At 43.3% G+C, this 13143-nt stretch overlaps 1 protein-coding gene across 3 annotated transcripts in view; it reads right to left on the bottom strand.

Moving 5' to 3' along the window:
- ZDHHC2 (zinc finger DHHC-type palmitoyltransferase 2) overlaps positions 1-12420 on the bottom strand; it is a 35511-nt gene extending 23091 nt beyond the window's left edge. Inside the window, exons 1-2 of one of the 3 annotated variants that reach the window (XM_071432295.1) lie at positions 12184-12420; positions 1962-1988 (exon numbers count right to left, since the gene is read on the bottom strand). In XM_071432295.1, the coding sequence (XP_071288396.1) occupies positions 1962-1988; positions 12184-12352 (196 nt within the window). In that variant the 5' untranslated portion in view covers positions 12353-12420. Of the gene's footprint in view, positions 1-1961; positions 1989-10005; positions 10263-11676; positions 11870-12183 lie in introns of those variants that run through there. The other 2 variants (XM_071432297.1, XM_071432296.1) reach the window with 2 other exon arrangements.
- Between the last annotated feature and the right edge of the window lie 723 nt (positions 12421-13143).

The raw sequence follows: 13143 nt of genomic DNA on the forward strand, positions 1-13143 counted from the left end.
TAACACTGAATGAGTACTTTTGGTGTTGAAGTCTGTGTATCAAAATAGCAGGAACATTTCAAATATTTACTGTTATTCACTAAGCTGTTAAAAATAATAAACAAAAGCTAATAGAATCTGAGGAATGACTCTGTACAAAGCTTTTGGGATGACAGGGGCAAAGAGTCATATGCCTTGTCTATAAACTGAAAGAAAAATCTTATCAGCATAAATAAGTGATAGAGCTGGACTCCACACAAAGCCCAATACACTAAATGACCATCTTGTTATTGCACAAGCATCTGGACAGGAACAGTCCCCACTTTTATCAGAATATTTCTATCAGCTCTAAAAAAAAACCAGACTTACTCAAACAAAATCAGTATTTTTTTAAACAATAGTACATTCATGTCATATAGTGAGAGCAAAGTAGGACAAGTTACCTCAGTTTTGTACATGATGCACTTACTGATCTGCATTAAGCATTTCATTGTTGCAAAAAAACTCCCCAGTGACTGACTGACATTCATATATTAAAAAAAAAAGTGCCTAACACCTAAAGACATTATCCAAGGTTTTCCCTTTGAAGTCTGAACAAGCCTTGAGCTCATCTTGTTTGATCTTGAACCTCAGCTCCGCAGCCTGGCCCCTGACTGGTCACTCCTCCCAGGTTACCTTCCCACCACTTTCCCTGCACTGGGATGGAGACCCTGGGCTACCCAGCTGCTCCACCAGGCCTGTGGCTGCTGGGAGTCCAACACAGGAACTTCATTTCACTTGAGCCAGTTAAAGAAGAGCTGTCTGCTACTCACTAGCACAAACCTTTCTATTTTACACGTTTTCTGGAAAAAACCCCACCAATTAACCAACCAAGCAATCAAAAAAACCCCAACTCAACCAAACAAAACAAATCCCAACCCAAATGGTGCATCCCTTGCTTGAAGGCAATCAATTTACAGCTAGCTAGCACAGCTAGAGTTGCCTGGAAATTGGGGCAACCTGTAGGACAGCTGAGCCCCATTTGCCCAGATTTTACTCCTGAAAAATCTTAGGGCAGAAGTGTAGCCAGGCTAAGTTTCTTCTGACTGGCCAAAGCCCACCAAGGCCTTGAGTGAAAAGAAGGAAATTTAATGTTCCCCAACACATTTTGCTGATAATTCTAATGTGTTTTGTGAGCAATGCCCATCAACTCATTTTTTTTTCCCCTCCCACAGAGGACGGAGCAGCAAGAAACTGAAATTCAAAGCCTGCAGATAACACTTCTACACTCATATGGGGGATAAGATCCCTGAACTGAAAAAAAGTTTTTCAAGCAAATTTCTTAATTGACAAACATGTTTTCTATGCGAGGGAGTTACCAATGACTTAATAAAATTTGCTGGAATTATACAAACATAAAAAGCTCTTCCTCCAAAAGCTCTGCAGCCCTACACTTTACACTTCCATGTTGTGCTGTAGTATTAAAATAGCATCTGGAAAAAACAATCTAAACATGCTACAGCCTCAGGGAAGGAACTGTAGTGACTGCTAACTAGGTAGTTTTATAATATTCTGAGAAGGCTACATATCTGAATGATTCTATTTCTTTAAAAACATTAAAAAGAAAATGCAGAAAAAAATCACCCTGCATTTAAGTATGTTGTATCTACACAAATACACTGCTTTTACAAGAGCTTTTACAATCCTGCTTTTACAAGAGCTTTCCATATTATGAATAAAATTTTTAAAAATAAAAAAGTAAGGATTGTTTTAGCTGACATATCAGAAAGCCAGTGAGAAGAGTAAAAAAATTCTAATTTTTCTCTCCTCTATTTGTAATGGCTATGGTAATACTCAGGAACAGCAAGATAATAAAAGGTGCTGAGGAACAAAAAAAGTACAAATCTATTCTTTTAAGTTTGACTGTTTCTCAGTTCTACTAGTGAACTACTGTTCTATTCTGATATATGAATTACACCTATAAACAGCTAATAAAATCTTACCTTTTTCTCCGATATTTGTCATTGTCACTGGAAAAAAAAAAGAAAAAAGGAGATAATAAAAATCTGTGTTTAAATAGCAAATGACGTAACTCAATATTTAGACTTTTTTTTTCAGCCAAAGATGGAAGAGTAATCATCAAACAATACACGTTTGAGGTCACACACTATGAAGCTCTTATGCTGTGTACATTTATCATGAGAATAAGTACACAGTATCAATTGCTTATAAGGTTTTTTTGGCTCCTCTTCCCAGGCTCATTTCCTGATAACTAGGACCTCCAGCTATCTGAAGCTGCCAAAGTTTAATCCAAGAAAAGCCATCTCTGAAGAGCAGTTATTTCTTCTAACTGTGGTTGCACAGCTTTCACTCTTTATATTCTGTTCTTGCAGTGGAGGCATCAGATTCTAGAACTGGTTTTTGACAGCAATATTTGGTGATACCTTAGATCTTCAAAGCATAAAAACTGAAAGTAGACAAAAGTTGCATTTCCTTTAAGAAATTGCCCACAGATTACAAGACAGTAAGAGAGTGAGAAAGGGCAAGTGTGTCAGGCATAGAAGGGAGCACACAGATATCACATATCAGTAATTGCATTTTCCTCTCTTGGTCACATTATTCAAAATAACTATGCCACAATAGGTATCTCAGAGAGATCAGAAGCTCCCAAGATCAAAACCTCTTTTCACCCAAACCACTCCACCACACTTTTATCCATCCCAGTTAAGCAGTTTACAACCTGTGATACACTGGTGCCTACAACAGGAGAGTAGATACACAGAGCTCTCATCCACTCCTGTTTCCTAATAAAAATGATTGCACCAGGCTGATCTTCAAGCAGCAGGCACAAGGCAACTCCTACAGAAAAGCCAAAGAACTGTGCCCTCTGACTGATGGATTAAACACAGGCTTGGTGATTGAGTTAAAGCCAGCATTTAAATACATCCTGCACATTGCAAGGGTGGACCATGGCCCCAGTGCTGCTCAACACCTTTAATGCTCTGGGAGAGTGAACACTCACAAGTCTGCAGATGACACCACCTTGGGGACAGCAGCTGGTATGTGCAGGACTTCCATTGAGAGGGACCATGACGGGGAAAGGAACCAACGGGGCCCTTATGAAATTCATGAGGGCAAAGACAAAGTCCTGCACCTGTGAAGAAGCAACTCCGTGCAATGACACAGCCTGGGGGTTGCTGGGCTGGAGCAGCTCCCTGGAAGAAGCCATGGGGCTGCTGGTGGGCAGCAGAAAGGGCCACCAGGCACATGGGTACCTCAGCAGGGCACTACTGGCTGCTCAGCCAAGGGAAGGGTTTATCCCCCTCTGTGCAGCATTCATCAGACCAACCCAGAACCCTGCTGGGATTTGGGCCCCCCAACACTACAGAGACAAGTTCAGGAGGAAGTGATGAAGCTGGCAGGGGCTCATCCTCTAGAGAAAGGCTTGTCAGCCCTGGAGAAGACATGGTTTTGGGAGGGCCTCCCAGGAGGCACTGAGGAGCTGGGCTCTTCATACTGGCACAGAGTGGGATGACAAGAGCCAGGGAGTGCAAGTTGAAATTAAAGGATCAGATCTGATAGAAGGAAAAACACTTCCACCACAAGAACCATTCACCAGAAGAGGAAGCTGTCCAGATATAGTGCACAGCCTCCATCAGTGAAGTTTTTCAAGACTCAAGCCAATAAAACCCAGAAGAACCTGGTGTGACCTCACACCTAGCCCTGATTTGATCAGGAGGTTGGACTAGATGAGCTGAGGTCCTCTCAAACATGAATTATTCCACAATTCTGCAATTATAAAATAGGTCTATTAAAATGGAGATTTGACTATAGCTCTAGCAAAACAAGCATCTACCTTACCTGAGGGAAAGCAGTAAGCAATCGTCTTTATAAACTCCTCAAAAAAATCATAAAGATACCACAGAAGTTGCATAAGCCACTATAAAATAGTATATTCTGCCTTCAGTTTTTTGAACTCTTTAGAATTTGATAAGCTGAATATTCACCTAGACAACTGCTAGAGAAATCTGAAGGAACACACATTGACTCTGAGACGCAGACATGCTCCCCTACAATAATGCAAAAGAACTGTAAAATTGTAAGAAAACAGCCACGCACCAGATGATTGTTTACAAAACAAAAGACATCTTCAGAGCTGACATGCAATTTAAAAGTGATGGAGTTCTCAGATTAAGACAAATTAGCCACTATTCAAATTCTGATTTTCTTTCTCCACTTGGAACGGTCAGCAAAGCATGCAGAAATTTTGCCAGTCTTCTTGCAGTAACTACTCTCTGCTAATTAAAAAGTCACAGCCAAGCACACATTGCAGAATCACCAGTTTCAAAACAAAATCTATTAAACCAACCTTCACAATAATTTGTGGTATTTTTCTCTCCTTACAAGGGAATGCCACAGAACACTGCTGTGAAAGCAACTGTAATCTTTTTTCCGCCCCTTACCTTTGGATAAAATGTATTTATTATTGTGTCTGAGACATCTAAATTTTCCACAATGCCTATAAATAAAGAACAGACAAATACAAATTTAGTCATTTCTACCACACAGCAAAGCTTCAAAATTCCTGTCCACCTCCAGAAGGAAATGCACTCCTCAGAGTCTACACCTGCACAGGGGACTGTTTTCTCAGATTTTCCATTATCTAGCCTGGAACCCAAATGCTCCTGACAGTCAGGACCATGAAGGCTAAAACACAACTGCTGAGATGTCCAGTTAACCCCAGGAGGGTGAGAACATGTTTTTGGGTTTTGGTTTTTTTTTTTAAATATATGTATCTTGTAATTTTAATTTCTTTTACCACCGAGTAAAAATCAGAAGTTATTTCATACGCTCCTGAGCTGCAACCACTGTACGAGACCAAAGCAGAGAGGAACCAGGCTGAAAAGAGATGCCAGGACCTTCAATCTCACCATCATTTTTCTCCACATATATTGCAACTGGTGCTTACAAGGAGACTGGCTGCACTGCCCAACAAGCATTCCCACAGACAGTGACAGAAAGGAACTATGCAAGACATCCAATAACCTGCATGAAGTGAAGTCCCAGTCCTTCTGCTCATGCCTTTTTAAATCACCTCTGGCAAAGGCTCCCAGGAGGAGGTACAGAGTGTAGGAAAGTAATGGACAAGCATCTTCAATACAACAGCACTAGAGAGGAAATGAAGGTGTGGGGTTTTTTTTTTTGGTTGGTTGAGGTTTTTTTGGTTTGGTTGATGGCTTTTTTTTGGAGGGGTGGGGGGGAGTGGGAGAACCTTTTGTTTTGCACCAATGTGGCAGAACTAACCAACAGGAAAAAAATGGCTCTTACAAATTAAACTCTCTCCTAAATTTCTCCTAAAGCTTTAAATTTTCTCAGTTGAATGACCATGATACAAGGACTGTGAGAGTAACTACAAGATGTTTACCCTAAGATCACACTAAAATTGTACTATTTAAGAACATGGAAAATAATTCTCTAATATGAAAAAAATCCTTTAATTTTGGATTTGATCAAAGAATCATTTGCTATTTTTCCTGTCTTCTGAATAGCACACGATATGTTTATTTAAACCAAATTTTATATTTTTAGTAGAATCATTTGTATCAGTATTTTTGGCACTTTTCTCATTTCTGTTTCAAGGGTTTACACTCACTGTGGTGAAAAGTAGGTCAGACTGTGCATTCTGTCATTAATAAATATCAGCTGAAATGCTGCAAATCCACTTGCTGATAGTTAAACAGCACAGAAATAATATGGGTTAAAAGCATTTATGTCTATGATGACTAAAATAAACACAAAGGACACGGCAATCCCAACTGCTAAGCAATTTCTGAGAGAAAACAGGGTAAATCCCTTTGAGACCAAAATGGAATGATACTCTTGTATACTCAGAGATGGAAATAATTACAAAAACATGACCTGTCTTCAGGAAATCATTAAAAAGTTACAGCTTTGTTTGCCTGAGATACTGCAGGGGCCAATTTCATTAAGACTCCCCCTTGCACTGCTAGAGCATCAGGATGCCATTTACAGTTCAGTGCTAGCAGACTGTCACATCATTAGAGCCTCTCCGGTTCATTACGCAGCTCCCAGATGGTGCTCATCAGAACGAGGGACAGGCTGGGACAGACACAGGACTCCAGCCAAGGGAGATGCCAGTTTCCTGAGTGAGCCACAAACATTGCTCCCTGCTTGCCCCAAGCCACAAGCAGCCAGAAACAGGAACAGCACATTCAACAGTCAATGCCACCAAGCAGCCTGCGCTGCGCTCGCAGAGAACAACTGCAAAGATGACAGAATGTTGTGTTTCAAAAGGATCTGAAAAAGGCCAGGATGGCTTCCATCACCAACTTAATTTGCTAGGAAGAGAAATCACATCACTAGGCACCTTGCACACTGGGTCAGACCAAGTGGATTTCCCACTTCTTCGATTTCCACTTATTTTCTCTAGAAAGCTTAATTCTCACTCAATCATGTAAAAACTAGGTAGATGTCCATCTCCACATAGCTAGAGACATGGTAAGACACATTGCTAGCACAAACCCCAAAAGATTTTGAAAGATAAATTTCATATCAAAATGTGCATTGGTTTTGTAATGTTAAATTTTGCTTGACTTCTAAACCCAAAGTTTCTGAACTGTAAATGCAATGACTAGATTTAAAAATAAGGAAAAAAAATTAAAAAAGGAAATGAGATAAAGCAATTAATATTTTAAAGCTGCAATGAAAGTGGATCTACAGAATTTTGCTATTGTATTTTATGTACGTTTTAAAAATATTTAAATCTTTGCAATGGGAAAACAAGATAAATCTGATGAGACTCTGCAGCCACATCTATAAATAGCTGGGTCTCTCAAACTTTTATGAAGTTTAACATCTTGGATCTGATTCACAAAACTAAGTACACATTTTATCTTTATAGCATATTTGAAGCTGTAAAACACTGATCTATAGATGCAGTTTTACTCAGCTCTGTGCACACATAAAAGTGTTTTATAGTTTTGACAAGTGTTGTGTCATTGCCTGCAATAGTCCTTTAGTAAAAATATCAGTGCTTGCAATAAAAACCTACCTCTCTGCTAGAGAGAGCAGTGATTTGCATTGATTCAGAGAGACAAGGTGCCTCCAGTGCTTTGTTTCAGAACAAAAGTAATGGAAATATTTTCAGGATATTTAAGGTTGGCATAGGTAGCCATCAAGAACCCGTACATTTGCATTTGATGGTATTTGCAAATGTTTCAGAAGATTCATTTTAACCCTGTGCCCATCAAACTGCACCACTGTGCACCTGTCCAGCAGCAGCTGCTATTTGGCACCTTTGCAGGTAAGGTCACAAAACCACTGCTTTTGTTTAGGGTATGACTAAGAACTGACTTAATCCTTCTTCTTTACAAACTTCCCATTTACCTTCCAAGTCACAAAGACAGGCTGAATGAAAAATGTCCGGCTCCACCAAAGTTGTAGTAGACTCTTGTGCTGCCAGTATTGCCAGACACTTTTCAGCAAACAAAAACTGCACCCTAACAAGGACAACTCTTAAAGTTATGTATCAAGCAGTGTTAAACCTTTACCTGAAAACATAATCTTGTCCAGTAACTACATCTTCATCATAAACCTTATGTTTTCAACTTCAAGCCATGGTTTACATTTCAAGGCACAAAACCCACCGGGCACTACATGGAGAGATAACCAGCCCTGCTTAACATAGACATCAATTCTGTTCCAGAGCTGTGGAATGGCAGCTGCCTCCAAAAGTCTGAGAAAGCATTCAAATGAAATTTGGGAAATGCACAGAAGCACTGCTGACTATAATTCAGAAGCCAATTTAACTTCAGCCACCAGTTTTGAAACTTTTCTCAAAGTAACCACAGATGTCAGAAGAGGGGGGAAAAAAAGAAGGTAGTATTTCCAAAATATGGAATAAAAATGCAAACTTTCTTGGACCAAAGTACTTTTGAACCTTAGTAGCTAATGTGCAGACAGGGTATTTAACCAGTGTTTGACTACAGCCAACTGCAATGTTACAATGCACTTGTATTTCTATAGCCAAACCCTAAGCTCTAAATGGTTACAAGACATAAGCTGCAAGTACCATAAATCCTTTAATCTATCTGGAGAACATACTGAGCAAAGAGCTCAAATCCAGCTGACCAAATCCTGGGTCTAACTCTTTTTTTTTTTTTTTTTTTTAGCTTCCCCCCCCCCCACCCTATCAGCTTCTATCTCCTTATTTTCTGCCACTTCTGATGCCCTGATGACACTCTGCCAAGCCCACAGGGCACGTATTAATCCTGCCTCTAAACTGTGATGAATTAAGCAGCTTTACATCCTGTTATAATTCCATCCCACTGATGGTTCACAGGGTCAAAAACCTCAATTCAGCACTAATCAATCTGATCCTCCAGCAAAAATCTTTCATAATCATTAACATCTTTAGCAGCTGGATGTCATTCCATGCTTTCTGTTCCATTCTGAAGGTAGCTGGGGACAGAAACCAGTCACATATCCTACACCAAAAACAAAGATGTGACTTATGAGCATTCCTGGCAGTACTGTGAATGTCTTGTTGTAGCCCCTCTTCAGCTATACTGAAGTAATTTATTCTTTTCCAAATCAGGCAAATCACTCACCAGGTGGCAATATTTCCTCCCTTTCCCTTCACTGGAATAGTCACAAAACGCTTATTGCTCATTTGCTCCACAGTAAATCTATTTTCCTTCTTCAAAATTACAAATTCAAGCTGCATTTTCTGACAGGATTTCCTGAGCAAGAGCATTATCCTGTGAATTAAAATTAGTGCCATGTAAAAATGGATCAAAACTGAACAAAAACATCCATTTTCTATTGGATACAGGATATCTACAGGATAACCCTTTCATCAGTTAAGCTGTTATTTTTCCTAAAAACATCTGTCACAACACTGTCAATTTTTTTACATTTTTCTTGTTATATGCACCTCCAAATCCTGAGCAGGTAGGAAAACAAAATGAAACAAAAGGATGTCAGTATCCACATTTGTCAAGAACATTTCTGACAAACAGCTGTCAGAAACTGCAATAACTACTGGCTCTGCCCTACCTAAAGCATGGAATCAATAACTCCTCCAAGTCTCTTACTAACCTGAATTAGAGATGTATCTAAGAAGGGAAATATAAGATTTTTTTTTCTTTGCATGTGAAGTATGCAAAGATTTTAATAAACACTGAATGTTTATTTTCAGGTTTTCATAAACGGTGAATCCAATGTGTATTTTCTGAGTATAGACACATGAATACAGGTGCTGGGGCGAAGTATTTCATTTGCACTTCATGTTACTGTTGTTCCATGTATCCTAGGTTGAAATTTCAGTAGCTTGAGCTATCAAAGTTCACTGCACTCACTGTGTGCTGGCTGTATTACCCCATCCTTTTTAGAGAAAGCTGTATCCCTTAGGTTCTCCTAAACACACTCAATTTTATAAGGGAAGGAACACTTAAAGACACAGTAATTTTAAACACAAAGTTACCCAGGGTGAAAAAAGAAGTACTACTACTAGACAGGGCTTGTGAGATGACAATACTGGCAAAATCAAGCAAATTGCACTGGACAAGAGGTAAGCAAGTTTTAGTTGAGTGCTTTAAGACCAACTTATATACACATTTAATTCCAGTATTCATCCTACATCCAGCAGAAAACTGTTTGCTAGTGCTCAACACCTTTCTCCTTGTTAAAGGTTAAACTGGCACAAGAACTAATAAAAGAGACAGAACTCTAGACATGGCAATACTAGTGTTAAAAACTGTGGATTAATTTTTCTGTTTCTAAAATGCTACTCAATACTATAACTACTCAGCTTTAGGTATATAAAGAATCAGCTTAGTAGACTTCTTAAAAAAAAAAGACAACTCCTATAATGCTTGGATGAATTAAAAAAAAAAAAGACAACTCAACAGAATGAAATAAAAAACCACCCAACAAATCAACTCTAACAAATAACCCCACAAATCCATTCAAAATACTACATTTGAAACACTTTCTCATTATTAAAAGCTCAAAGAGACCGCTTACATTACAACAGCGTCCTTGCTAGGTCCTATTGCACAACAGTTAACACTGTTCCCTGTATGTTGTCAGCCCCAGTGACAGAAAGCTGCAGAAAAAGCCCCAGCTATATACGTCCTCTTTAGCATTCAGTGCTGCAGGAATAAAAGCAGCACTGAATAGACAGGCTGGCTTCAAAGCACTGAAATGCTTACAGTCTATTCCTGCCGTTGGCTCTCGTTCCCGGAGTTGTTAGTTATTCCTTCTGTTGTTTACACTAAATATTCATTAGTAAGACAAAATATGAGCTTATTTTATTTTAATATGCCAAAAATGAGGGAAAACATCCAGATATAGATAAAAGATGGACTTAGTGGAGATTGTGGATGACTACTACGCTGAATTAAAAACCTGGTGAGCCAGCTCCCACTGGAACGTGTGGGGGTGGGTGGGAAACAAACAAACAAACAAACAAACAAACAAACAACCCTTGTCCATTGAAAGGAATTCAGTAAAATATGCTTTAGCTGAGCCCCAGGATTTCACTTCCTCCCCCTCCCACTGCAGGCCTTTTGCTTTGAGGGGTTCTCAAGGAATCAGTGAATCACAGTTTATAGTCTGAAGCAAGTTTCAAGCATGTCATCTCTTTAAGAGGTACCTACTTTCAGGTAAGCTAAAACCCACTCTTTCTCTACTGTACAGTTATGCAAAATAAAAAATACAGTAGAATACTGAAGCAGAAGTGCCCAGAACAAGCCTACTGCACCTACCACAAGGCTGCATACATTAGAACATTAACTACAGAGAGGCTCTTCCCTGGAACATCCTTGCCCTCCTCGTGTCAGCTTACAGCTCTCCTTTCCAGGCTTGCTCAGTCAATTCCCAGAATCCTGGAAACAATTTGCTTCCTTGTGCTGGAGGTAGACACTTCATTGTTCCTCTCATGAGGGCACAGTAACTTTATTGAAGAGTGTTGTTTAAAATGAACAGATTTGAATGGCGTTAGCAAAGAAAAAAAAAGCAAAAAGCCTAACCTCCAATATAGGAACTACAGCAAGTCTTGATACAAAAACCAGAGGTGCTAGGCCTGGCAATCACCTTTTACTTAATCCCTCAACTGCTCAGCCAAGCATTCATAGGACAAAAATCCTACCAGTATTCTATATATAATTAGAAAAAGATAAAATCAAAAATTAGGTACTAGACTGATGAAATTTTCAACATGAACAGCTGAAAACTAAGTACATCTAATTTATATTCCCGTGTGCCATTATGCTGACACTGTTACTGAAACATCAGTATGCCACACATTAGCCTCTAAAAATCAGATTCAATGATTTTCTACAAGATACACCGTAACAGAACCAAAATCAGAAAAAAACCTTCCAAACCAAGGGAGGCTGGTGAGCCGGTCATTTAATAAACCCTTCTGGCTCGGCTGCTCTAATTGACACAAATGCTCACATCACACCCAGCCCCCAGTATGTGCTCAGGGACCCGCCTGTCGCTCAGGGTCAGGTGCCAAGGTGCGCGGCCGGGATGACTCCCAATGCACTGGCACGCTGCCGACGACAAGGAAGGGATCAAGAACTTGTGACAGCTGGGCATTTTCTAGGCGACTGAAGGGTGGCACAGGAGACTCGCGGATTTCATGCTACCTATTCCTGCTTCCACGTCCGCCCCCAAACGGCTCTGTACCTGTGTGTGTGTGTACATGCGTGCGCGCCGAAGGGACGGCGAACTCTGCTCAGACGCCGGCACGGCCGGTCCCGCTTCCCGTGTCGGGGCTGGGACCGGCCACGCTCAGTGCGCTGCACGGAGGGAAACTCCCGCCTGTGGAGAGCCCCGAGCGCCCGGCTCCCTCCTGGCGTGGGAGTGGGAACTGCGCGCGATGGGTCGCGGCGGACATCGGGCAGCGCGGATGTCCCTCGCCCGCCCAGGGGGCCGGGGCGCGGGGGAACCGGTCCAGCCCAGCCCAGCCCAGCCCAGCCCAGCCCCGGACACGGTCCGGGCGTGGCGGCGGCGGCGGCAGTAGCAGCAGTAGCAGCAGCAGCCGGGGGTGGCCCCGGCGCCGACAAACAACAGAGGCAGCCGCCCGTGCCCGTGTCCGTGTCCGTGTCGGTGCCGCCCGGCTGCGCTCCCCCAGCAGGGGCGGCGGCGCCCACCCGCGTCCCGCCCGCCCCCCGCCGCCGCGGCGGCACTCACGCAGGCAGAGCTGGGTGACATAGGCGTAGTAGGACCAGCAGAGGATGCTGGAGATGAAGAGCACCGGCACCCAGTAGAGCAGCCGCTGGCAGCGCCGCCGCACGCCGCCCCAAGCGCCCGGCGCCCCGGCTGCCGGCGGCGGCGGCGCCGCCATCTTCCCGCACCGCATCCCGCCGCTCGCTCCGGGGGCCCGGGCCCCGGCCGCGCTCCCCGCCGGAGCCCGCCCCGGCCCCACCCTCCCGGCGCGGCCGCTCCTCCCACCGCCCGCCCGCCGCTCCCCCCGGGCTGGGCAGGGCCGGGCAGCGGGGGCAGAGCCGCCCGAGAGCCCGCGGCGTCCGGGTGTCTGTGCCAGGCCGGGGCCGGGGACGGGGACACGGGCACGGGCACGGGCACGGGCGGCAGGTTCGGGGCGGTGGCGCAGCGGCCCCGCCCGGCGCAGGGCGCGGCTCCGGCCGCCACGTGCTGGGGCGCTGGGGCGGGCGGCGCCCTGGGCTCGACGCTGCTGCCCTCATCATCCGCCTCTGATAGCGGGATGGCGACGCTTAACAGAGCCCTGCGAGGGCTTTAAAACACCCGGTTAAAAAAGCGCTGCCTCGTTCGCAAATAACGCTTCGGAGTGCAGCGAACAAGTGTTGCGGGCCGCCGCGCCTTGGCGGGCAGGAGGCGGTGGGCGGCCGCTGTGGGCAGGCATGGCTGGCTTGTGGCTTTTGGCAGCTGTTCGTGCAGGGGAAGGTGGCGGAAGGTTGTGCTGACTCACCCTTCCCCGAAAGGCTTTCCATTGCACTCATCGTAATGAAACGCTTGTGAATTGTAACAGCAAACCCAGCCTGCGTTAGGCTGTGTGCACCCTAATCGTTGCTGAATTATCATTGCAAAATCAGTAATGTCGAGCATGGCCTGTAGTGTTTCTGCAATCTGCTAGAATCTCTCAGACCATCAGCGATGCAGTAGGTGGGAAGT

This window comes from Agelaius tricolor, unplaced genomic scaffold (genome assembly GCF_023055355.1).
Source record: "Agelaius tricolor isolate 1412-34295 unplaced genomic scaffold, bAgeTri1.0.p SCAF_8, whole genome shotgun sequence".
In the NCBI taxonomy this organism is placed as follows: domain Eukaryota; kingdom Metazoa; phylum Chordata; class Aves; order Passeriformes; family Icteridae; genus Agelaius; species Agelaius tricolor.